This window comes from Puntigrus tetrazona, chromosome 4 (assembly GCF_018831695.1).
Source record: "Puntigrus tetrazona isolate hp1 chromosome 4, ASM1883169v1, whole genome shotgun sequence".
Classification (NCBI taxonomy): domain Eukaryota; kingdom Metazoa; phylum Chordata; class Actinopteri; order Cypriniformes; family Cyprinidae; genus Puntigrus; species Puntigrus tetrazona.
The window spans coordinates 16,999,264-17,026,338 of record NC_056702.1 but is presented as its reverse complement, the minus strand read 5'-3'; the positions used below and the strand labels follow the sequence as shown (position 1 = coordinate 17,026,338).

The window sequence follows — 27,075 nt, the reverse complement described above, 5'->3', positions numbered from 1 at the left end:
TACATTTAAGAACATTTATTTTCGCATTCAGTATTGAGTACATCTTAAGTGCAAATAGTTAAGAGTCAATGGCTAAAAGAATGAACAACACTTAACATAGTACAAATATTGACAGATTCTAGCTGGCAATCACTCACTGAAGCTTCCTTCTCCTCCCTCTCTTTTGTTTTGTATCATTTTAAAAAAGATCAATGACAGCACCTAAAAACATGAATCTCTGTAGCGGAGTCCTACGGAAAAGAAACATACCGTGATGCTACGAGTGAGCCGACCATATCTAATCAGAACATTGCTAAATAGTTGCGTTTGTGCCCAGATATCATGAACCTCAGCAGATCCATGCGTCTAGCTGACAATGATGTTTATGTTCATTATGTTCACAGATATAGTGATGGAAGAGGAAAAGCCCCACCCAACGCCCAAGACACAAAAAAGCTTTTTTTTTTCCAAGAAGAGAGTGTCACTGGAGAGCAATAAAGCTGGAGAGATCTTTCACATACTACAGAGATTTTCAGCACAGCTGAGAAAGCACACAAACTTAAAAGATCAAAAGAGAATTCATCAGCACTTAAGACTCTTGACTTCATGCACTTTATGAGCAACACATACAAAAAAAAAAAATCACATCTAGTCTTTTTGCCAGATTTGAATTATACGTATCAAGGTTACTTCTACAATTCGTTGAGTAGTTGTACTTCTGACTAGATCCTGATTTGAGAGACAGCACGCTTTGCTTTTTTTTTTTTTCTTTTTCTATAGTTACAAGGCGAGGATGGGACTTCTCCTGCACAGCTCAGCCGTTGCTCTAGACGTCACAATGTGTACAAAGTAGAACTATGTTCTAGTGATGTTTTTTGTGTCTGATTTGTGTGTGTGTGTGTGTGTACGATGAGGAACCCTTGATCATCATTCAGCTTTCCCAATAATGGGGCATTCAGGGGCTCACAACCTCCTCCAGGGGGCCCTGTGGAGCCTATTCAGCCTTTCGTTTGGCCCCAGGAATCTTCTCCTGGATCCTGTAACGAAAACACACATTCATATTATATTACATTATATTATATTATATTATTACTTTGGATTAAATTACTATTTTTAGTCAGCAAGGATACAGTGACAGCAAACATTTATTATGCTACAAAAAATACTATTTCAAATAAATGCAACGAATCAGAGATAAAAAATGTATTTCACAAAAATGTTAAACAGTTCAACATTTACCACTGACAATAATAATGTTTCTGAAGCATCGAATCAGCATATTAATAATTACATTACAATGATTAGCAGGATCGTGTGACACTGAGGACTGAAGACAGGAGTAATGATACAGAAAATTCAGCTTTGCTATCTTAGAAATAAATGTAATTTAGAAATAAATTTAAACATTTCTTTCAAACAGTAATAATATTTTGCAATATTACTGTATTTTTATCAATATATGCAGCCTTGGTAAGCACAAGGTGCTTTATTTCAATTTTATATAATATAATTAAAATGATTTAAATATTTATAATATATTATATTATATCATATATGCTTTAAGTGAGTACTTACTTTCCTACCACAGAGTTGACTTGGGTTCTTATTAGGTCCAGATACTGATCAATCTGTGCCTAGAGAAAGAGAACGTTTTAAAACGTGAGTCATTGTAGTCATAGTTCTTATGAATTATACATGATTCTGTAGTCATGGCAACAATGGTGCCACTCTGACCTGGTATTTCTCATAGACCACAGGCATCGAGAACATGGACACCACCACTGAAGCAAGATACAATGCAAATGTTAAAAAACTGCACGAGCCCGCAAATTAAAAGGCACACATTCAACCATAATTCAAATTATGTGTATGTATGGAATTAAAAAAGATGCTCACCCATAATAAGAAGAGTGAGCCCATTAAAGAGGGCTCCCACATAGGTCAGCAACCACATCAGCACTGCAAACTTGAGTCAAACAAACACAAGCAGCCGGTCATACACATTAATACATGCATGTATCATTTGATGTATGATGTAGTACTGTCAAAAGCTGCATTAAAGCATTGTAGAAATTCATAGTGTTAAACCGGCCTAATATTCTGTATTATAAGTCTTGATTTAGTTTAAGTAGATCAGAGCTCACTTATTTTTAAACCACGAGGAACATTTCTGTATTTATTACATATACAAAATGTTATTGATAACCTGAAAAGTTGAATGAATTAATATTTGCGCACAGATGAAGTTAAAAGTATGAGAAAGATTATTTTTTTTTTAAAGAAATGAATACATTTAGTCAGAAAGGATGCATTAAATGTATCAAAAGTGTCAGTGAAGACATTTAAATCAATTAAAAATATATTTCAAATAAATTATGTTCTTTTTAATTTCTACTCATCAAAAAATCCTTAAAAAGTGTTACCAAGGATGTTTCTTGAGCAGCAAATCAGCATATTTATATAGATTTAATATTTATAAAGGATCATGTGACACAGAAAACTAATAAAAAAAATAAAAATTGTGAGCAACCTGTTTAAATCCAGTTCAGGATCTTTCCTGATTACCTCTAGTATAAATTTAAAGAAACATTGATAGCCCAGTGTAGTTCACATTGAAGTGAGTGTCACCTTTAGTGAGTCCACCAGATCCTGCACCAGAAACAGTCTGCGCAGTTCTTTCAGTGTGCTGTTGATATAATACTGAGCGTTTTCTGCGTACTTCTGCATCTGATCATGGGACAGCGACATCTCCACCTCCAGATAAGCTCTGCACCCGCAACAAAACAACGTTAGTAACTGACTGAGTGACACACACACAGCCTGTGCACGCTCACAGAGCAGGCTTACTTGAAGGGATGTCCCTCGTCTGTTTTCTGCACAGCCTGCAGCACAGACTTGTAGACTCTGAAGCTGATGGTGGCGGAGAGGGCGGCCAGGGCCAGGTAGGCCACCACGCTGACCACACTGAACTGCGTCAGAGAGAAGAGCAGCAGCAGGAAGCTGCCAAACACCAGCCCACTCTGCTTCAGGTTCCTCCAGTACAGCAACTCCATCACTGGATGAACAGAGAGAGAGAGAGAGAGAGAGAGAGAGAGAGAAAGAGGAGATCAGGTGGGGTCAAAATCATGCAGATGTGTGTGGTTAGTGGTTCACAGTATGCCTAAATCTGTCATTGATTGTTTTAGGATCCACAATTCAGCATCCGCCGAACGGCGTGACCTATGATGATGTAACAGCTAGTGAATCAGCGCTGAGTCAGATGTAACGCAATTAGAAATGATTACACAAACAGACAAGAGAGCGTTCAAAAATATGCCGGGATTCAGCCGGCGGAATGAGACAGAGGGCTTATGTCCAAATATGTGTATGTCCCTGCTTCATTACGTGCAAAAAATAATAGTAAAAAATACACATAGCATCTACTTCAGATTGTTTAATGTAAGCCACTGAACACTTCTTTTATCTGATAAGAAGAAGGGAGCAGAGGAAGTTATACAGGGAATGATTTGATATGATATATGATATTTGATATTTGGAAACAGAAACAAAAGAAAATATTTTTTTTGTCAACAATGGAAGTCGATGAACTTTCCTCCCAGAAATTTTGTATCTGAAAGGGACACTCCAACAAACACATAGCCTATGCAGTAAGGTTGGATACAAAAATAACTGTGCATGTTTTTCCATCTAAATTTTCTCTGCATGACTTTACTACATCCTAATAGTTTTTGACAAAGACAAAAGAGGGTTTACTGGTACAAGCCGATATTAGACCTGGCCCTAAAATTCACATTTCTCACCCTTTCTTTCCATTAACCTTTAATTTAGCTTTTTGGGTGAAATATGGATGTAGGTTTTTTCAGTATTATGCAAATATTGTTGATGCAACATATCTTCTTTCCCTTTACTTAATTATTTTTATTTAACAATAATCGCATTTCAAACTAATTTTAAATCCACTATGAAAGCAGTCGTAGTAGTAGGAAAATAGGTAGGTTTTTCATTATGCTGTCAGAGCAATGTGGCCTTTCTGCACAAATTCTTGGACACATTCTGGCCAAATGACAGCGTGGTGGCTATGGCAACAGACTGGAACCAGGTGCACAGATCTGGCATCGAATGGTGCCTCTTTTCAAATGTTATATAATGTGATGTCCATCTTTAATCTGCCACACAAAATGTGACAGTAATGCTAGAATTTTGTCTGAAACTTAATTTCTGAATGGTACTATATATACATAATGGGCATTTAATAAGCGGCGTTTTTGTACAGGACTAAAGAAAAAAAGTACATCCAAAAAAAAAAGCATCAACAAATCTTAATATCTGACCTAATTTCTTGTCAAGAAAACGTATCTTAAGGATGCTTAGGTATTTTACCGATAATAACTGCATACATAAATACAGGCTGATGTTTCCAGTACTAAAAAACTGAATGACGTCAAACCAAAAAATCCTAAGCATTTCTAGGATCCTTTTGAGCATCGTTAGTGTATTGTTGTATGAATACTCACAGCGTTACGTTTCTTTGCAATATATAACTGTCATGCCAACAGACAACTGGGGCTAAGGATCGTCGCATAACATCAATCCACTGTCTCACCACACCCATCCCAACCCTCTTCCCTCTGCTCTTTATTTTCCACCCAATTTACGATGATGCAACATAGAGACTGAACTCAAGGGATTAAAAATTAAGCAGCTTATATAGCTCATAATTATAACCTAATATCAGCATGTCACTGTAATCACAGGTATGTATCTAAGCGGAGCTTCGCGGTCTAGACGGAGTCCTTTCATACTCGCTGCCTAAACTAGAGCATTATTCTGGGCTGTGCTAACTTGGAGCATTTCTTATAAAAGTCTAACAACATCTTGGTGGGATTCTTTGTTTGTGTTAGGTGTGGCGGATGCTCCTTTATGCAACATGCAAAGCTTCACGCATCATAATTCTACAGCTTATTACAGCCAATGATCAGTGATCAATATTCAGTCCTTTTCTATGCATTAGAGAGGGTTAACAAACGCATCTCTATTTACTGTCAGGTGAAAATCAGCACACAATAGGACACTTGCTCATTGCGCCCACTCTTTCCCAGCATGCACTGACACACGCTTGTTTATGGGGTCATTACGGTGAGCTTTGTATAAAATGTGTCGGCGTGAAGTTGGCAGTTGAGCTCTGAGATGAAGGGAGCACGGTCGCCACGGAAACTGAAGAGATGGGTGCAGTGGAGTGAGCAGTGATGCAGTTGCCATAGCGATGGAGCTTGCCCCCCCACAGAGCGCTGCCTGCCAGACGGAGTAATAAGGTGCTGATGAAATGATGGGGGAGGGGAACAGGAGGTAACACTGCTATGACAGACACACAGGCGAAGACCCTCTTGCTAAAACACTCCACTTCTGACTACAACATGCTCCTTGTTCACACAGGACCTTCGCTTTTTATCAAGCTAAAGGACAACCGCTAAGAACCGTCCAGTCCTTGGGGCAAGAATAGCTAAAAATAGCTACAGCTGTGTGACTGCACTGCAAATCATTTCCTTAATCATTTTTTGTCTCGTTTTTGGCATATACTTGAAAAGTTAAATTGAGTTAATGCTTGTTTTTAGAGAGTAATTCATGAATTCTGTTTATTTTGCATACAGTATTGGCAGTTTGGAATTTCCCTTGTTTTCTTCTTTTTCATATTTTTAGGTTTGTGCTTAAAAAACTAAAGAAATAAAGACACGATCAAAATCTGTACATTCATGTTGTTTTGTGGATGTTTCGGGTTTTTTACGTAAAAAGACAAAATTAATAATTAAGATAATTTCTTTATTATTATTATTATTATTTTGTAGTGTGGTAAATAAATTAAATAAGTTATAAAATAATAAATAACTACATTTACATGAAGTCTAAAACGGGTTTTAAATAACTGACCCAATTATGCTTCTCAAGGCAATTTATCTTAAACTATTTTAATGTACAAAATACAGATTTTTGTATAAATCCAAAGTTTTGATGGCAAACTATCTAGAAAAAAACCAAATAAAAACCATGTGGTCTTAACGTCACTCTCAAAAAAGCGTATGAAACCATTTTTAAGTATTAATATGTAAACTGTAGGCACTGATATGTACCTTTAGGGTACTAATATGGGCCCTTTTGAATAGGTACCATCCCAGTGACAGTTTTTGTGCATTTTATTCTGAGAGTGTTGACTAACTTCTCACAAACAGGACTACACAACAGAGCATGCAATGTGCATACAGTACCAGTAAATACTTACAGAAAGGCATAAACAATTTACGCATATAAACATAAAAAACATATGTACATACGCTACAAGCCTCAATGCAGATTGTGTAGTTGTTTTAAGGTCATGCCCCATTGCAGACACATAGCCTGCTCTTGACATCAGTGGATTACACTCCTAAAACAAAGAGATCACTTCAGACAGCCTATGACTAACATTATTACACACTACACACTAATCTGGATGACAACAATCTTGGCATGGGACAAGGAGCTCCAGAAAGACAGAAGGCAAATAACATTTCTCTGCTAGCAATAATAAAAGCTCTTTCAAAGAAGTGTCACATGCTGTGACATCCCAAACAGCCCCCAGATAGACATACAAAATGGGCCTGCTAAAACAGTGAAGAAAACATTACTGATGCCACAACGAGACAGAAAGAAAAGTCAGCATTAATTAATGGCTGTGTTTAATCACTCTCTAGACTGGTTCATCATACTGGCCTATATGGGACAGCATAAGTCTATAGGGCATAGATGTATACTCTTACAATTATAACACAAGTTAGATTTGAAATATTAGGAAAATGTAGGGATGTAGTATATATATATTCTTGCTTGAGCAACTGCTGGCTAGCATGATAAAACATGCTGCATAGGATCCCATCCTAAAACAGTCCCCCAACGAATCCACTTTGCTGACCTAATCCTGCATAGACTGTTACGCAGCAGAGCCTGCATCAGAAAGTACGCATTAAGGGCTCAAAGGGGGCGCTCCTGAGCTCTCCCTAAAACGTCAAATGGGATGTTTTGCAGTCTCGTGTACGTAAACATAGACTCTAAGCTACCAAGACAACAAGGCAAGTACATGTCATTTGGGATGTGAATATGCAAAATATCTACTGGTTCATATAAAAATGACAATTACCGGCTCTCGTGTTGTTTCCAATGAATACATTTAAAGATATTTTGAAAAATGTCTTTTTGTGTAATAACAAATAACATTTTGTACATTTATTATATGGCCAAAAACGGTTCTATAATCTTCTGTAAAGTAAGCAACTTGAAGTACGACATTATTATGGGATTTGCCACAATATTCTGACCCACACCAAGGTGAGCAAGGATCACCACAAACAATTGAAGAATCAACACCAAACACCTTTCTTAAATTTAATTACCACATACTGATGTGCCTTGTAATTTCACCAAGCAAACTGGGTTAAAAGGGGATGAATACTCAAAAATAGACCTTCGACCTACATAACACTGTCGTTGTAGTGACACCTAACAAAAATGGCCGCTAAATAGGATGTTCGGCAACATCCTGCTCTGATTACAATCTAAAAGATGATATGGATCCAGGATCTGTAAGATGATATGACACTGTGATAAGCCTAGCTGTCAAATTCCTCTATTGAATAACCACATTTTGAATTTATCACATCCAAGCTTCCATATTTCCAAAGTACGTCTATACCTTGTAACTATCTAAACAAAATAACTGCGATAAGGGGGTTTTTATTTATATCTTGGGGATCTAAGTTGGATAATTCAATTTTTATTTGTCCCAATCGGTTCCCAGTTTTTATTATTAAGAATGGCGCTATAACTGACTAACACATTTGTCAGAGTGAGGAGATCAAATCTGTTCTATGATTTGCAGTTAATGGAAGAACTGGCAGAGATCGCTTTGGCCTAGTACCAAATGACCATCAAGACCGTGACGGCCAATGTGGCGATTCATGCCACAGTTTTGACTCAACCGCATACTTGAGAGAAGGCTGTTAGGAGAAACAGAAACTGCTGACTTAAGAAAAGCCAGCACCTTTGCTGCGGTTTGACTTTATAGCATTGAATCAATACATAGAGGACACAGATATTAGCAAACCTGAGCCAACAGGCATGACTAAAGGAAGAAAAAGCAACAGAATACACCCCCCTGTACTGACGCAAGCATCAAACATATTTGGCATTTATGGCATTAAAAAACGAGAAAGCTTTGTTTTTAACATCTTCTATTAATCATATCTGTTTAATTTTTTACTGTGCCAACAGAGCACTTTAACAAAACTCTTCTCCACTAAAAAGAGGCAATAAATCCCAAATAAATCCTACTGAAAGGCCTCAAAGTACCTTAATTCAAGTATGCATTAATGACAATAAGTAATCAAATGATAAAATATAATTATGACACTGGATAGATAGAAAGAGAACATTATTTGATGTTTTATGAGTAAGTATTAATTAAAAATAAACAATAAATCATTTATAAATTAACATTACCCTAAATGCTGTAAAAATGCGCTCACTGTTAATGATAACCTAATGTGTTAAATAATTGAAGCTTATTGTAGCTTATTGTGTTCCCAGAAATTTTAAACAAGAAAGGAACAAAGACTGAATGCCATAAATATTTAAATACTCTTGCATAAAGAAGCATAACATTTATTGATGTAGATCTATTTGTGTTTATAAGCCCTTAAACTGTCAGAGATGTGAAATGCTCAATATATAAATAGCCACTACCAGAAACCCTCCCTCTTAAACCGTTCTAGTTTTCTTCCTCCCGCATGAATCTCTCTAATGTGATCTAGGTATTGTACTCTAATGTGATAGTACTGGATTTATTAAAAGGATGGATGCACAGTTGTCTTTCAGTGGATAATAAATGAAACTCACTATATGATTAAACACATAAACACACACATGCACATGTATTCAGGTCCATTCTTTCAGAGAATAAACAACTGACATAGACAACACTATGAGCCGACTGTAGAGTCAGGTAGCCACACCCCACACATCTCTCTTTCGGCTTTTCTTCTGTCGCTTTCTGCTCCCAATGCAGCCTGAAGGCCTTATGATCAACTCAAGCAAGCCAAAAGTGAAGAGGCATCGAAAATGCATTCGACGGCTCTTAACGGAACTATCTGCTTCCAAATGCACATCTGACCTGAAAATGAGGCAGTCATGCACATGCCTGTTAATTCTAATCAAACACACCCAGAGTCTAGGAATTCAGGATGGACCCTCTAAGTACAACGAGGAGGGAGGAGAAAAAGGGTGTGCCCAGCTGTCTCAAACCCCCCAGTCTGGTTCTCTTATGCCCATGATGGCGGCGGCCTCGATGCAAAAAAAAATGCGGGCGTGTGTCTGAGCATCTTCCAGAATCCCACATGCACCTCCCTTAAAAAAAATCCAGCAGCCTCAAACAAAACCATCCCCAGACAAGCACATGCATCCTCTCTGTTCCACGACATTCACCCCCATCTTGCATCCCTTGTAACCCAGGACCCCCTCCTACCCTGGCACTTCCAGTTGCTCCAGAAACCTTCCATCTTGGTCGAGTCTGCGGCTGCCATGGTGCTGGCCTGCATACTAGGCTGGGTGAGGGGAAGGACTGAGAATCGCTTTCTGCTAACGCTTCTGCTACAGCCTCTCCGCTGCTTGCGCCGTATCTGTCGTTTTCCCTCTCTCTCTTTCTCTCTCGCTCACCGGTTCACACCAGTGCATGAATGACCCACAGGAGGAGGAGGAGGAGACAGATAAGGGAGGGGAGGCATAGATGGAGAAGAGAAGGACTAGATGTGGTGATAGTGCTGCCTACTGGTGGAGGAATTGAGAATAGATTTTGTTAAAGGGAGATGATTGGGGGAGGGGCAAAGCATCATGACTGACAACTTTAAAAGAAATGAAAAAGAATGCTTTATAAAATAAGTCTATTATTTTTCACTATATAAATAGAGCATACTGCTAAACATCTTTTTTTGTGTTTTATCTAAAATACTCTAAAAAATTGGGGTTAACTGTCTCTTTAAAACCCTGCAGTGGAAGGATGAAATATTTGTTTTCCTTTTTCATTTTAGATGGGAGACTAATCCTAACTAATCCTTTTGAGGAGGTTCAAATCTGTGGGTAAACATTGTTGCAGATGCATTTTGCTCGTTCAGTGCAAAGGCTTGTTCCCTCCTCAATGCATCATCTCTTGATAAATTTCGCTCTAGACTGCTATAACAGTGAGTGTGTGTGTGTGTGAGGAAGGAGACATCATGAGGCAAGCCTCATGAGATATAGGGAATGACTCACAGTTCTCGGTTAAAAGAAATAGGATGAGCTCACAGGCAAGCGGACAGTCCTGTCCAGTGGTCAGAAATGGACTGACCATAGGAATGGCAGTTGGACTTTTCAAGGTCAACTAGTGGGCATGCTGAAAAAACTAAACCTATATAAAAAAAGTAAATATTACTAAATTTAAACGTATAAAGCCATCTGTCCTGGCCATTAAAGTGGCACATACTGTATAATATAATCAGTATAGTTAAATAAAATTTTGCAATGTTTTTGAAAGAAGTATTTATTTAAATACTGTGAAGAGTAATAGTAAGAAATATTATTACATTTTAAAATAACTGTTTTCTATTTCAATGCATTTTAAAAATTTATATGAATTTATTAATTTATTGCTTCATTACAGCATCATTATTCTAGTCTTTAGTGCCACCTTCAGAAATCACAGTAGTATAGCACAGTTAACTTACTTAGATATATGTAAATACATTGTGTCACGAACCAGTCCACAAACTTCTGTTCACTAACCACCAGATGTCACTCCCTCACCACAAACTGTTGTATTTCACTCCAGACTTCAATTCCCATCACCCATTGCACTGATGACACACGCTTACCTGATTACTGTCTATATACCTGTTTGTCTGCACCCTCAACCCTGCCTGTTTTGACTATGATTTTTAAATAAAACCTTGCATATGGTTCTGAACGCCTTGTCAGGTATGGACACAGCCCTTAAACAGGGTCTGTGTTTGAATTTATATCCGTCACAAACTACTCTGATTGGTTTTTAATGGAGTTGTTTGCAATGGTGTAAATTAACCTCTGCAATCTCAGTTTAGACATGAGGACAACAGACAACAGACTTTGGTCATCCATTTCAGAATGACCTTAGCAACATATAGTTGCTTTGTGAATGAGGTTGTTCAACTTATCCCATCTCATAGAGCTTGCTTTTTTGATACGCATGGAAGAATTTATGTGGTAAATGTGTTTTCCATCCAGTGGTATCTTTATGCAATATTCCAAAATGTGCATAAAATAAGTGGATGCAAACATAGCTATTGACTCTCTAACTGTTGTATTTCACTATTTCACTTTTTCCGGAGTAAATTCCAACCTCCCATTGCACTGACGACACACACACACCTGATTCCACTCATTACAGCTCATCTGATTACACAGCTGAAGCCAATCAACTGTTGCTATTTAAGCCTGGACTTCCAATCACTAAATATTGTCTAGCATGTATCCCCGTTTCAGCCGATAGCTACCTTACGGAGCCATTTCTAGTTTTCCTTGCCTTGTCATAGTTTCTTCGTCTTTTTCCCCTGTGTTTAGACTCTAGTCTGTGTACATTGGATTCATCTCTTGTCTCGCTACCTGGACTATGTTTGCTGTTGATCTATTCTGGCATGTTTATTGGACTGTTTGTATCGTGCTCTCAATATACCTGTTTGTCTGCTCCCTCGACCTGGCCTGTTTTTACCACAGTTTTTAAATAAATGCTTGCAAATGGATCCAGACACCTTTCATCTTGTTGGCTCCATAACAGATTGTTACAGTACAGTATGTAAGTTACTAGGCTAACTGTGCCACCTCTCTGATTTTAGATATACTGCAATCAATCACTGAAAATCAATTCAGATGCAAATGTACACATACTTCTGCACATTATTACATGTGCCATACAAAATATTATATTATTTATTATATTATTAACTATTATTATATTATCTCATGCTTTAAAAAAAAGCATGCATACTACAGTGTAGCAGACATAAATCGCCTAATCATGGTGGGATGGCAGACTGTGATGAGACACTTCAGTGCACAGAAAACCTTCACCATGATCCCATATGTCATGTACTGTCAGATATAACGGTAACTGCATCAATTTATCATGCAAAAAAACAGCACTTCAACATGAATTATGCATTATCTTTAACATTTAGCAAGACGTTGTATACATTTAAACACTGATGTATACAAAAAATGTTTGCATAAACTCTGTTTCAAAATTTTAAATGCTTCATTTATCTAAGAATATTGGATTTGGATTGGAAAATGCATTTGTAAGTTTACACACATATATCAAAACTGAACAGAATAATTTCTGAAGAATTCAACTCTGAAGACTGAAGTAATGGCTGTTGAAAAAAAATCAACTTTGCCATTAGAGGAATACTTTGCATAACATATATTGATCATATGAAGCATTGTTAAGTATAAATTGTTGACTTCAAAAGCAAAAGAACTGTGCTTCTAACTTCTAACCTTTCGTAATAACTTTTCTAACTTGAAAGCGGTATATATAAACAGAGTTAACTAACATACGGTCAAGAAAACAGTTTTTGCCCTTTACAGCTTAGTCAAAAATCTCATGCAAAGATACATTTACTGATAACAATGCATTGCAACCCCTCTCTCTAGTCTATGGGCTGACAAGCAAGTCAAAGGTAGCACATGGTAAACTGAGCCCTCTGCTGGAAGAAAATAGCATTTTTCTTAAAACCCATCCTCAGTATGTGTACATGCTGTTACAAATGCAATCTCATTTCTAGAGGCTTCGATGAGACACTGAGCTCAAAAAAGGAGGGGGAGAGGGGGTGCAGCCAGACAGACTGTGCCATCCTACCTAATTTGCCAAACGTCACAGACACACACATAGACTGGTCAGCACAACAACGGTAAAGCTGATCTCTTTTTCATCTTTTCCATATTATTCCATCATTCAAAGTGCTGTAAAGACGAATGTACTGACTGACAAATATTATATAAAACACTGATTGCATTAGAAAATGAATTGATTATAAGACAAACATGACTTTACAGAATTTCCAGTTGCATTAGTTTTGAATGACAGGATTCAAGCCACTTGGCAAGATATGCTTAAATGTTCATCTGTCGAGAATAGAATTATCAACCCCAAATATTTATCCTCCTCCCATGTTGCAGTGTGGCTATGCAATCACAAGACGGCAGTGCTCGCTGGTCACAAATGTAGCAGACAGAAACTGACCTGAACCACAGGGGCATGCTTTGTTCTGAAATCTTCAAACAACAGTCCAGCCTGAAGCCAGAGCATTAATAAAAGATGGTGACTGTCTTCAACAGACACAAACAAATGACGCACTCATATACTAATACACAATTAATATATAACAAATACATATATATATATATATATATATATATATATATATATATATATATATATACACACACACACACACACATATATATATATATCATAATTTTTTTACAAAACTAATTGTTAAAGCAATGTATATTTTTATTTATTTATTTTAAATAGTGATCAGGATCATATAAACATAGCAACACAGCCGTCCAGCCATCCATTTTTCATAATTTATATACCTTACTCATCACTGAAGAACTAAAAACATAAAACATATGGTTGATTTGATTTGCTGTAGGTCAGCCAGATCTTCCATAATAATTTTTAATAATTTCACACATGATATTTTCACTGAGCTCTGCTAAATCCTGAAGACACAAACAACAGATGCAGGAAGCAGTCAGGTGTGAAAAACATTAGCCACCCATCTAAAGGCTCATGGGATTGTGTGAGAAATGTGTTTTGTAAATTTTATATTTCATGTGCATGAGCTTCTTGAGCTCTGCGGATGATTAGCAACGTCATCTGACAGTATGTTGTATTTCTTTCGACCATTGCTGCTGGATAATAAAGAAAAGCAATGAGACGTGCAGTGAACAGTTAAGCAGGAAATGCCTGAAATCTGAGCTTCACCGCCTCATACTTTTAGTACACAACAGCTTTGATTAATTTGTATAAATTCTGAACAATCACATTCTGTCTGTTACTTTTTAGGTCTGTAAATTTTTAAAAGTGATTGCAAACACACTGATATCTTAAATTTCACATTACTGACTACCAATTACCCTGCCTTTATTTAATATTAGGAAAATATTATATTCAAGCTAGTCTGTGCATGCCCAGTAATGACTGATTCTCAAGGGACTGATGCATTGAAATGTGTTTTTTTCCTGCTGTTAAAGCCAAAGGGAGTTTCCAGGGTGAGACCAACAAGCGTGAGTCAGTTTTTATTTTAATTTCATTAAAGGGTTCAACAAATGTTACCAACAATTCAGAACATTACCTTTTATGTTTAACAGAAAAAAGAGTCAATTATGACAGAACTTTTAATTTTGTGGGAACTGTGACTCCTTACATTAAAATTTTTCCATTATTAAATTTCCAGAATTAATAAACAATAAATTCAATTGGGCCAATTAAAAAAATTTGATACAACAAGTCAATAGAAAATTTTGAGTTGGAAGGTCAAAACATTTTTTTTTACAGTGTACACGAAGTATTCTTGTAACTTTTTAACATTACAGTTGAATCACTAATGTCATTTGGACTTATGTCCTTATTACCTCTCTGGGTTCTGAATGTTGTAGTTGCGTTGCTGTCTATGTAGGGTCAAAGTGCTCTGATTTCATCAAAAATATCCTAATTTGTGTTCTAAAAGGTGAGGGTGACATGAAGGTGAGTCATTTATGACAGACTTTTCATTTTGGGTGAACTATCCCTTTAACTAAATTTTTTAGTTGGTATAGATATTTGATTGGTAGATGTCAAGCAATGAAAAAAAATGAAAAACAGGAAACAAAGTCATCCAAATGTTTGATTATGCATTATGTCATGTATTTGGCTCAACGATGCAAAAACTTTAACCATTACAGTGCTCAAATAAAATAACTCAAGGTAGTGACCATAATAACTTGTTTTTTTGTTCTTTGTCTGAGCAACGTGCTTTTACCTTTCTCCCTTGTTAGACCCTGGAAGACAACGGGTGGTGCAGTCGTTCTCACAGAGCCCCTGCGAGCTTGACTGGACCGTCTTCTTTCTCTCTGGTGCACCTCCCCAGCAGGATGCTCCACCTTCAGCTCTGGCAGGCCTGGACTGGGGGTTGTGCTGCTGGGCTTGGGCTTCTCTTCCATGGTGGTTGTCTTCTCTTTAGGAGCACTGGTTGGGGCCGGAACAGTCAGAGGAGGTGCAGTGGGAGTCATGATTGGTTCTTTACTTGCCAAAGCCGGAGTTGTTGGTTTTTTGACTGGCTGTGAGCTCTCCTTGAAACCCTTTGTGGAGTCATGGGACAATCTTTTGGGGCTTTCCTCTCCGCAGGACTCCAGAGCCAGTTCACTGTCTAGCTCTGCTTCACGTTCCTCCCTCAATATACTGTACTGCATTGCAGGACTCTGGGAAAATGCAAGGGTAGAAGACGGGGCGGGCACTGTGGAAGGTACTGTGGTTGATGAAGTGGTGCTGGGACTTTTACTGAAGCTCATGTACCCAGTGTTGGGAGCTCGTGGACTAGGCTCTTCAGACACCAGCTCAATCTCAGAGTCGCCAGATTCGGCACTGCTACCCTCGACATCCTGGGGGAAAGGTGGCAAGGTGGGTTTTGAGGGGGAAGACTTCTTCTCTATTGGAGAACTCGCCTGCTTGGAAGTTGGTGGAGAGGGTGAGATGGGAGCTGTTTGAGTCTTGTCTTGGGTGAAACTCATTATTTTAGTTTCATCAGCCTGGATGTTTGGATCCAAAGGAGAATCAGACTCTTCTATTAAGAAAGAGAAGGAGAGACAAAGGATAGGGGGTAAGGTAAGGTGTCTTGTGGCCATCTGGTCTGTCAAGGCATCCCACAGTGTAAGAATGTGTGTTAGTATATTACAAAAAAAGGTATAACATACAGCCATTGATAGTTTTTAAATATTGGGTGTTTCCTCAACTACGGGTACTTTTGACCTGGTGGATTTCTAGAAGATCAACTTGACAAGTCTGACAAGTTCCTGGATCACCATCTTTTGTCACACAGACTATTTTAACAATGTCTTTAGTACTTTTCTGGGCCTTGAATGTGATAGTATCTTTTGTTGATCCTGGGACAACATTACTGTACAAAAATATATGCCTAATCCTATTCCTAACCCTACTCATAATTTAGCCCTGCAATCAAAGTGAAATGATAGCTGAATAACCTTTGTTGTAAGCCTAAAACTGACATTTCCTATAAACTTTTTCTAAAAATCTGTTTGGTTGACTGGGATGTTGTTCCAGGATCAACAAGGTTGTTGCTCCAGGAACATGTTTTACTTGGTGAAATCACAGTCACCATTTAAGACTTTGGGGCTGGGATAAAGCTAAAACAATAACATATAAATATAAAAATAAATTATTAAGGCATGAACAAGTTTTAATGTCTACTTTTTGTAATAAAAAGTAAAAATTTATTTTTTTGTAACTCCTCAATCCCTATGACATTAAGAAGCACCTGAAGCATCACCAATTGACAGATTTTGAAAATGCTTATGAATGCTCATTTTCACTACCTCTTAATGATGTTTTGTCTTATCATGGTGAACTTTTCAATGGTACTTTCTAATTAGCTGCACTGATGTTTTATTGGGTCTCACCAATTTCTATCCTAACTTCAACTTTTCCAAAATGTTTGGTTTGCTGCTTTTCCCACCAGATTCGGTGGAAAAAATTATTACAGTTATGATCACGTCATAGAACTGCTTATTTTTCAGTCTCTTAGATAAAAGCAAATCAAATTAATAAATGTAAATGCATGAAAGTTCCTAGATTGACAAATACGCCTACACAGGAGTCAGCTAGTAGAGGAGTTAAAGGTGGTGTAGAAGATACATTACAGTGTAGTGCTTGTGTGGGATGGTGGTGCCCACCTGTAGGGGGTGTAGATGACTCAGGGCTTTCATCCTCAGGCTCTGAGAGAGTGACGGTCGGCACTCCCTCCAACCCCAGACTCAGAATGCTCTCCTTCTCTGACACTGTAATTGTGGGGCTGTGCTGGACTGTGGTGGGTGATACAGATGTAGATGGTATTTCTGTCAGGGTGATTTTTACTGGGCTGGCACTGCTGCCGGTACCTGGAGACCGATAGGGCTGGTAGTCAGACAGCTCTTCATCAGATGGTTCCTCCACATATGGGAATGTCTGAGAGTCCAGAATTGCAGCAGAGCCAATGTCTTCCACATCCACTTCTACCGGTGAGGGACTCTTCTCTAGTTTAGCGTACTGGGTGGGCTCTGAGAGGCCGCTCGTCCTCCAGTCCTCAAGGGGGCGCTGTGAACTACAGGAGTCCTCTTTACGGCTGATGTCCATGTAGTTGTAAGAAGAGTCAAAAGCTTTCTCAGAGTGATGTATCTTCTGAAAGCTGTCAGTCTGGTCTGCACTGGGGTTCTTGATGCCAGAGTCCGTGGTCAACTGGAAATGGCATCCAGAGGTGAAGCCTTCTGCGCTGGATGTGTTTTTGTCAGCAGATCTGCTCATGCTGCCAGAAAAGTAGGAGGTGTCTTCATTCGAGGCATAGCTTTGAGTGGACAAGAGGGAGGTGTACAGGTCATCCCTGTCATCAGTTGACTTCTTCTGGAAAATTAAATCCGATTTATCTGCATGAGAGGAGAGACACAAGAGCAAGAATTTTACCATACCTAGAGTGACGATATTTAAACAGTGATTATATTATAAAATTAGTGTTGTTATTCTCACACATCTAGCACTTCCAAAAAAAAACTACACACTTTACACCACTGGTCACCACTGGTCTCAAAGCCACAGCTGTGTAAAAGCTTGTGCATTCAGGAGTTTATTCGCTGTTTTATTCACTGTACTACTTTGTTGCAGCTGTATTATATCGCTAAATAAATACAGCATCCTAGACGAAAGCTGCACACCAAAGCAGCAATTTGACCCATCTGTAATGGCATGCTGTGCCTCACAAAGCTTCTTACATCAAGTGACCTTGAGGTGAAATCGACTGTGTGCATGTGTTATTTGTGAAATTCTGATGCTAGAAAGAGAACATGTATGTGTGTGTGATTCAGGTGGAAATATTTTTTTTAATTGTCCTCAAGAGGGCTTTATTGGAGTGTGGCAGTGACAGCTCTCATCAGCAGTTAGTGACAGCACCACCACACCGGTTCTCCTTGTCCTTCTCATGACATTGGCCACTCCTCTTTGTCTCTCTGTCCTTCTCTCTATTACTGCGGCTATTTGTGGCAGACGACAGTTTTCCAGTTTAATGTTTATCTGAAGGTCGACTGCAGTGGTGTCACAAAGGGCTTGATATGCACAAAACACACACACTCACACATCAGGGATCAGAAAATGAGGAGATTGCTTCAGTCTACAAAACAAGAAAACATATAGTAATAATTACTGTAAAAAAAACTGAAAATCCTTAATCTTAATCTTAATTCACCTAACTGTGAAGTGTCATTCTGTAAATGTTAAAATACAACAAAAAATGTAAAAAAAAATCCCTTTAGCATACTTTGTACAGTGTTAGAAATGATCCATGCTTGAGGCAAAAATGCTACTAAAGTGATAAAAAATGTCCCAGATATTAAAAAAATGCGTAAGCAGAAAAGGTCTCTGTAGAGCTTTTTTTTTATCTGTTAACTAACATTAATCGCATTGTACAGAATATTATTACTTATAATATTCCATTTGAGTGTAGTTATAATTGTAGTGACTCAGCAGATGTCACAGTGGCTCGTAGCTGTAAGATTCACTGATGCAAAGAGAGATTGTTGTTGAATGCTAGTCTTTTCTAAAGACAGCCTTCATGAACAATTCCAACAACTGCATAAACAGAAACAGCGATTATATCAAACTCGACACATTGCTATACTGTATAATCTAACACGACAGGGTTAGATGCGTTCCAAACCTGGTTTTGGTTTCAATCATTGTACTTTTAGTTCCATGTGGTGGCAAATAGGTTACACCTTTATTTACTGTTTATTAAATAGACTATAGATATATTTAAAAGCTTGCTTAATCATTAAGTTGTTAAAAAATAATGCAATATTATTATATAACTGATTCTGGTCATGCTAGGTGAATGAACAGATGGAGAGAAGGAGAGAGGTTATGAGATGGATAGATGAGCGGGTAAGTGTCGTTTAGTTTTAGAATTTTGTTTTTTAATATCAGTCTCACTACAGCTAATTTTAATCCAGTTGTTTGTCTTGAAAATGACTACTGTGACTAGGCTGTTCTCTCTCTCTCTCTCTCTCTCTCTCTCTCTCTCTCTCTCTCTTTCTCTCTCTTTCTCTCTCTGCTGTCGACTTCAGTATCAGGTATGTTTCCTGCAACGCCACAGATGTATAACTGTGGATAATTGCATGACTCGTGTAAATCGCCATACTAATGTGACCCCACTCCATCAGAGAGCCTGTGCCTCTGTCTCTGTACTGCCCTACATTCACTGGGCAAACTGACTCCACTGGGACTCTATTTTTAACCATCAGTAGCTAAGATGTGTGAGGATCTATGAAAAAAGTGCAGAGAGAGAAAAGAGGTGCTGATACCTCAAAAACCACATCATACCACAACCTTCTTTATTTCATTGCTAATTAACAAATCAGGTTAACTGATATCGTAACCAAAAGTACCTGCAAACAATAGGATCATCTCTGTGACTGTCACTGAAATGTCTCAGTACGTGACGGACGATCCTGCATGAGTTCGCACCACACAATCTCCAACCCACATCTCTCAGCTTCGACATTTAAACAGCATGCAAGCTATGACTCATCCTCTCAAAAACACAGCGATAGTGAGAGCACATGGTGGCCTTAAGTGCTGAAATTTCATTTACCTGTTACTAAAATGTCTTTCAGTAAAACAGCCCTTAGATTTTGAAAAACTGACATATGCAATTTGTTGTTTCTGCCAAACCCTATTACACTGGTAACACTCTAACATCTCTGACTGCTTAATTGTTTTAGAATTGTAATTGAAGCAAATGTTTTTATTTCTGTTTTGAACTAGTCGTGTACTAAAGTGTTTTCCAATGTGATCCTCTTACAAGGATATTTCACTTTTAAAGACTCAATGAAGTTTTGTGACATTTGTCCTGTTAGCTTGGAAGACAAGTGTGTACACCTAAAAGTTTAAAACAAACTTTTAATTACATGTATCTCTTGTATTTATATATCTTGCACTTTCTCATGAGAGTATAAGATTATATATATCTATATATCTATATACATATCTATATATATATATATATATATATATATATATATAGAGAGAGAGAGAGAGAGATAGATATATAGATATAATTTTTTTTTTTTTAATCAAATAAAGTTAATGGTAAGATTTAAAGTGTAAAACAGTCACACAATGTTTAAAAGCTTTTAATGTTAGTAAAATATTTTTTCAGTCAGTTAATCGTTTTAAAAGGTGTAATTTATCAGTTAATTAGTTAATTAATTCTTCATATATTATTTGTCTTTCTCATATCATTGCAGTCACTGCAGAGTTATGTTTTAAATGTCCTTGTTAATTTTCTGTAGAAATCTGAGCTATTTGTTGACATGTCTACATTGTCAGATTACAAAGATTAAATGAGAGTTTCTGTTAACTCTAAAACATGTCCAATGAAAACCATACTTATGTTTTTGCACCTGAACACTTCATATTTTCCCTCTTGGCACATGGTCACATACTTGCTGTGTGAGTGTTTGGGTGTGTGTGGTTGTTGCTTTGTTGGCACAGGTTCTGGGGTTTAGAGTAAAGCTCATGTTCTGGATATGTGTTAGGTAAGAGTCAGGCATTAGCCATGGGACTAACACTAATGCACTAAAGCTAATCACTCCTCTGCTTAAACCTAAAGAACTCAGAGAAGAATTAGCAGGATCCACAATATAAGTTAATCATGAGATCCGAGACTTACAACACTATACAGCAACAGACTTGTCACTACTGCTCAAACAATAACATGCCTAGTGCGTGATGGATTAACTAAAAGAAAAAAAGAAGAGTCAGCTAACAGGTCAATAAATAAAAACAAGTACACTTATTTTAATAGGCTGACTGACTGTACTAAATTACAAGTAAATTCTAAATAGAAATAGTCAATCGAACGTTTTATCATTTTGACTGTTATTCGACGTTATGTTTTTTTAACATAGGCCTACTAATATTCAACCTAATACAAGTTTCAAAAGAATTTTAGTTTACCATTATATTTTACAATTTGCTATAATCTGTACTTTCAGCAATACACAAAGACAAGAGAAGTATGTAACTTACAACTTGCTTAAGTGGGCCAAATAAGCTCAGCCAATACATTTTCATTTAATAAGTATACAAGCAATTAAGCTTTATCGCTATATATATATATATATATATATATATATATATATATATATATATATATATATATTACGTCGGCCCTTTATCGCTATATATATATATCAGTTGATATATTTGTTACGTCGGCCCTTTGACACACAAGTGGCCTGCAATCTACTTTTGGCAGTAAGTGAATTTCTCTTTCCTTAGCTGGGTAGATCTGACTGTTTTAACTGAGCTTAGAAAGATCAGTACATTGTGAGGACTTCCTTCCTCTAGTCTGTGTTATTTCTGGTCAGCGCCAGGTTATCTTGACAGGAAGACAGAGATGAAGCGACACTGCAGACTTTCCTTAACAAACAAGAGGAACAAGTGACTGGGAGGAAAAATATGACAGGAGCTGTGTTTCAAAGCAGCATAATTATATCCCACAATTTCATATTTATCTGACAGACAGATAAAGTTGAAGGGAAGCGCAAAATGCCACTGAGAGTTTTTGTGGCACGTGAAGAGGAGTTCATGCCAAGTCAGAGGCACTGCAGGCACACTTTCACATGATTACTCTGTGTATGAATTGACCAGATTTACTTTATATCAGAAGAGATGCAGATGGCGAGCCAGAGGCAGCTGATGGAGGTACTTCTCTTGCACCTGAAAACTGTTCCAGCATGCTAATGTTTGCAGGAATTGTGAGTTTACAATGAAAATCATAATGTAAAATATTATGACCCCAACCATTAAAAATCAGCAGCTTCTGAAATCCATTAGGTTCTATATTCATTTACTTTGAGATGACTTTTAAATAGGCATTGTTTTCTCTGCATCACTGGGGTCAGTTACCATAGAGAACAATCTGTCAGGAAAATAAGACAATAAGCTGTCCACCTCACAGGGTTGGACAAATGAGCATATGTTTAGAGCTTTGACATAATCGCTTTAGTCTGTGATGCAATATGCTCGCTGCATTCAGATTCATTTATAACAACAGACAGGACATCAGCGATACACACCTTACTAATCTTGTTTCTACTATTTTTCCTACATGTTGAAAATATTCCTCAGTGCTTGATTCTATTATTCATGGTAAAGGATAGAAACAAAAGTAAAGAATATGTACGAAAACTAGACAAACAATATTGTATTTAAATTTATGCTGTTAAACATTTAATTGTGAGTTTTTGTTTATATATGTCTGTATTTATTGGATATATATAAATACACACACACACACACACATATATATATATATATATATATATATATATATATATATATATATATATATATATATATAATGTGTGTGTGTTTGTGATGTTTATATATTTAAAATATTTATACATGATATCAGTTATATGAATATAAATATATACATAGAATTTATATTTTCTATAATATATGCTGGATGTACATGTATTTATATACACATAATAAGTATACACACATATATTATGCAAGCAAAAATGTTTATTTCGGATTTATTAAACATTTAATAATAAACATTTATTACTTTTATTGTTTTGTTATTGTATTGTTTTTTATTGTATGTTTGTACTTTTTCATTATACAATGCCATTTTACTTCTAAAAGTACTAGAAAACAAGGGATTGACAAAAATAACGAGTAAAGATCATAAAATAAAGAGTAAATTCAGTTTATTTTAATGTATGAGTATATATATAAAGCTGTTTCCCGACTATACAAGCTTTTTCAAATCACGGCAGCAAGTGCTGAGTCAGTGCTAATGAGGCGAATGTGTTGCCATAAAGGGAAAGAGATTCTTTTAATCTTAGTACTTTCTGATGCCCATGTGATATTCTGCAACCAGCTACACTTTCTGTATGTGTGCAAAGAAGAAAGTGAACGGTGCGTTCCGGTGTCCCTAATGAATCGCAGTTCACTGAAGCGAAGGCATTAAAAACAATGAACAGCCTGTCTGTATACAACTCAAAAGTCTTTCTGATTCCTGATCAGGGTACCATGAAAGACGACACAGCGGGGTCTCTCCAGTACACATCCTACACATCGTATATAATTGCTCATTATACGCCTTAAATCAAAAGTGCTGCCATACGAGCCAAAGAACCCATGCAAGATACTGCTGAGCTGTTTGCAAAGAAAAAACTGCTTCGTGAAAATGATCGGGTCTGTACATGCTCATGGTGAAAGACATATGAATAACTGCATTGCAAGCAAATTGTAACAAGTAGTCGCAGTAGTAGCAGATGTGTGGAATTAGTAAACATATAACAGTATAAAAACGCTTATCTGACTTATCTATTTTCAAAAAGAGGACGTTTTCGCATTCACTGCATTCTGTCAGAGGTTATGTTTCATGTATGTAAAATAAATTATTCATGCACAAATGGTAAAGCCGAACTTTTAGTCTTTTCAAAAGTGAAATGAGTCACGTACTATGTGCTCTCACCCAAAGAATCAGGTTCAATTAATGTTAGCATCAAGAATGAGTTTAACAGTGTGCTCCAAATGCGATTCAAAAGGCCAAGTATCACATCCTCTGAGTCACTGTGGTTCAATAAGCACCGGGACAGGCCGTCATTCAGTGAGAGATTCAGTCTGATAAGAGGATTTTTAGGATTTCATTTACTTGTCAATGTCAGTCTTGTGATTCGGATACACACAAAACGACTACAAATCTTGTTTGACTCCAGACACATCCGGAACGAAACCTAATAATATGATAAAGACGCTAACTTGGGCTCATTTATCAGTGCTTTATTGCCAAGGTATAGAAAATTGCACGGCATCCGCAGGAAACCTCACCGATCCTCCAAGAAGCAGAAGAAGTCTTTGCTTTTAAAAAGTGCATTAATTAAGTGAAAATGTCTCAAAATGTCTTGTTTGGTTAATCAAAAGCAAAGCGCTTAGGCTGCAGTTGAAGCACTGTTTTTCTCCGGCGCTACATGATGATTTGATTTATTTCCCCTATCACCTAAGACCATTTCCACATTAGGTTGAATGTTTTATAGCTCATAATGAGGTTATTTTTTGTCACACAATGATAACCTTTCCATCTTTCATGAAGGACTATTACAAAATATCATAATTTTCACTCAACAGCCGACAGCATTAAGATACATCAAACAGAAAGACACGAAAAAGAAAACAACCGAAAGAAACGTGCAAACCTGGAAAAGCTTCTTATTGCACATAGTATCACCGTTACTAATCTCTTATTTTTCTGTCTGGTTGTAAAGACCACATGACCAAAGACCACTCTGAATAGGTCTGTTTGTCCTTCATAGGGTTTGTGCTACCTAGCAGAATAATGTCATAACAGAGCTTCAATCCAAGCCTGAGAGATGTTTAAATGGCAATGTCAAGTATTGATCTCCACGCAGTAAAAGACCTGTAAAGGTTACTGTAAAGTGTCTGGTCTGAAAAGTAGCCGAGGCACCATGAAATAACGACAAAGATAAAGGACCAGAAAATGAAGGGAGAAAAGAAAAATGCAACATCTCAGTAAGGTATTTAACAGCTGCAGTTTTTTAAGCTATGTCGTAGTGTATAAATCATAGTAAGAAAAAGTAGTTTTTAGTCATTTTCAACAAAAGCGAGTTGCCAGATGCGAATATAAAACTTTATTCATGGAGAACAAATAAATGCCTTCATTTTGTGATATCGGATGAATGTTGTATATTTAGCACATTAATGTTGTGAATAAATGCATAAAATATAGGCCTAAATAGAATTTAAACTATTATTATATTAGAAATATGCACGTGGCGTTTACTTCTTGGATGTTTCGGTGCTTGAATGAATGGTTGATGATTCACTTCGCTGTCACAAAGCAACTTTTAGAATCAAAAAGGCTTTCGAGTCGGCTGGATCAGTCACTAAACTCTACTTGTGTACTTTCTGAACTGGAAATTATTTCTGTAGTCATGTCAAACTGGCAATGAACCACAAACTTATTTATATCCACTTAAGTTAATTACAGATATCAAATTACAGACTGATTGTTACACATATGTGCATTATTTCATGTTTTATAAGACAGTAGTTTCATAATAAAATGCTAAATTGTGCATAAAACATTTATGCATACGTGATATTTTGTTCATTAATCATTTTAATACAGTACACATCTAGTAAAAAGACTTGAATGACGCCTCTGAAAAAAGTGGTCTGAAATAAACGTATTTCTTTTCTGCTAAACTGGATCTGCTGAAATTTACATTTATGATTTCCTTCCTTTGCTTTAGCATTGCTAAAAGACTTCAACGACCATGTCCATACTTCAATTCAATCAAACTTCCGCTCCAGACAGAGCGAACCAGCAGGTCAAGGTAACCAGGCCCCGGTCGACGGAGAAGTTAAGCATCGAGGAATTTCAAAGCGTGGCATATATGACGATGTACATTAAAATCTCCTTACCTGAGGAAACCGTTTCCATGACAACAGGGAGCGGTTGCCGGTCGCTTTCGGGATGGCTGGAAAACTGTTTCCCTTCACTTGATTCGTCCTCCCAGTCTCTCATCTGCCGCTCCTCTCCCAAGTCAACCCGCCTGGCGGCGGAGGAGCTCCCGAAGCGGTCAATCTCCTCAAAATCGTCCCCGTACCGGCCGCCCTCCGAGTCTGCCTCCGGCTTCACGGACATGTCTGAGCCCGAGTGCGATGCTCTTCGGAGAGAAGCGGTCACTGACACCGGGAGAAGAAAAGCAGGCGTTCAACTTCTCGGAACAGACGCTGGGTGGCTGTCAGGAGTGTTCTGGGCAGGCCCGGCGCTCCGGCGGACGCTCGCGCTGCTGGAAACGGCTCGTTTAGTTCGGCGTTTCGGCGCTGACGTCACCGTGTCTCGAGCTCATGTGGCACGCGGCGTTTAAACACACAGAGCTGAACCCCGGAGTCAAATCAGGCTTTCGGGTAGCACACGAAGACTGCTACAGCCGCTTCAAAGCATAAACCCACCGGGGGGGTTGGATTCACATTAAACTCAAATTAATTTCACCAGTCTTAAGTAGCTTAAGTTATATTTTTTTTTTTACGTGGAGCTGAGCATTATCCTGAAAGTTACACTGGACTAGGCTGTTAGTGCGTAGTCATGGGTCTTATTAGTTTTTTTTAGGAAATGGTGTCATCTTGTGGTTTCAGAGGTAACTACAGCACACCCTTTTCAGGTTTGGTTGAAAAATACAATCCTCTTTGATACATAAAAGTGCCCCAAGCTAAAGAAACACCCTGCGTATTGTATAAAACTGAGTACAATCTTAACTCAATAAATTAAACGGATAGCCTACTTACAATAAAGAAACTCAAGGCTTTTATTTACTCGTTTAAATTTAGGTATTTACATTTTATTTACTTTATGACTAGAATAGTAGCTGGTTCACCACAATCCATACATTTTCTCCTATAGCCTAGATATTACATACCGAGAGCATTTCACATCAATGATATTATGCCTATTTAATTAGAAAATAGCTGTTTCTTCATCAGTGTCAGATCTGCAGGGACACCAATGTAATTCCTCCTCGCTGGAAATGATCCATTGCTTTTCAGAGATATTTTCATTTGTCTAATTTTTTGCTTTCACGTAAATATAGACTAGTTATTCGCCGGGTCACATCGCATTTTGCAGATGGCTATACACTTGACTGCTCTTG

The 27,075-nt window shown here is 37.4% G+C and overlaps 1 protein-coding gene across 2 annotated transcripts; it reads right to left on the bottom strand.

Moving 5' to 3' along the window:
* Nucleotides 1–26,434, bottom strand: rtn1b (reticulon 1b). Of its 2 annotated transcripts, XM_043237785.1 has the most exons (9): nucleotides 25,847–26,434; nucleotides 17,029–17,754; nucleotides 15,102–15,902; nucleotides 2,827–3,034; nucleotides 2,608–2,746; nucleotides 1,876–1,945; nucleotides 1,714–1,760; nucleotides 1,555–1,613; nucleotides 1–1,016 (listed from the first exon to the last, which is right to left on the bottom strand). In XM_043237785.1, exons 1-9 carry the CDS (start codon nucleotides 26,067–26,069, stop codon nucleotides 974–976), a joined length of 2,316 nt encoding a protein of 771 aa, XP_043093720.1. In that variant the 5' UTR covers nucleotides 26,070–26,434; the 3' UTR covers nucleotides 1–973. The 2 variants fall into 2 exon arrangements, with proteins under 2 accessions (XP_043093720.1, XP_043093721.1); XM_043237786.1 differs by lacking the exons at nucleotides 15,102–15,902; nucleotides 17,029–17,754; nucleotides 25,847–26,434 and adding an exon at nucleotides 9,527–9,730.
* Nucleotides 26,435–27,075: the final 641 nt, after the last annotated feature.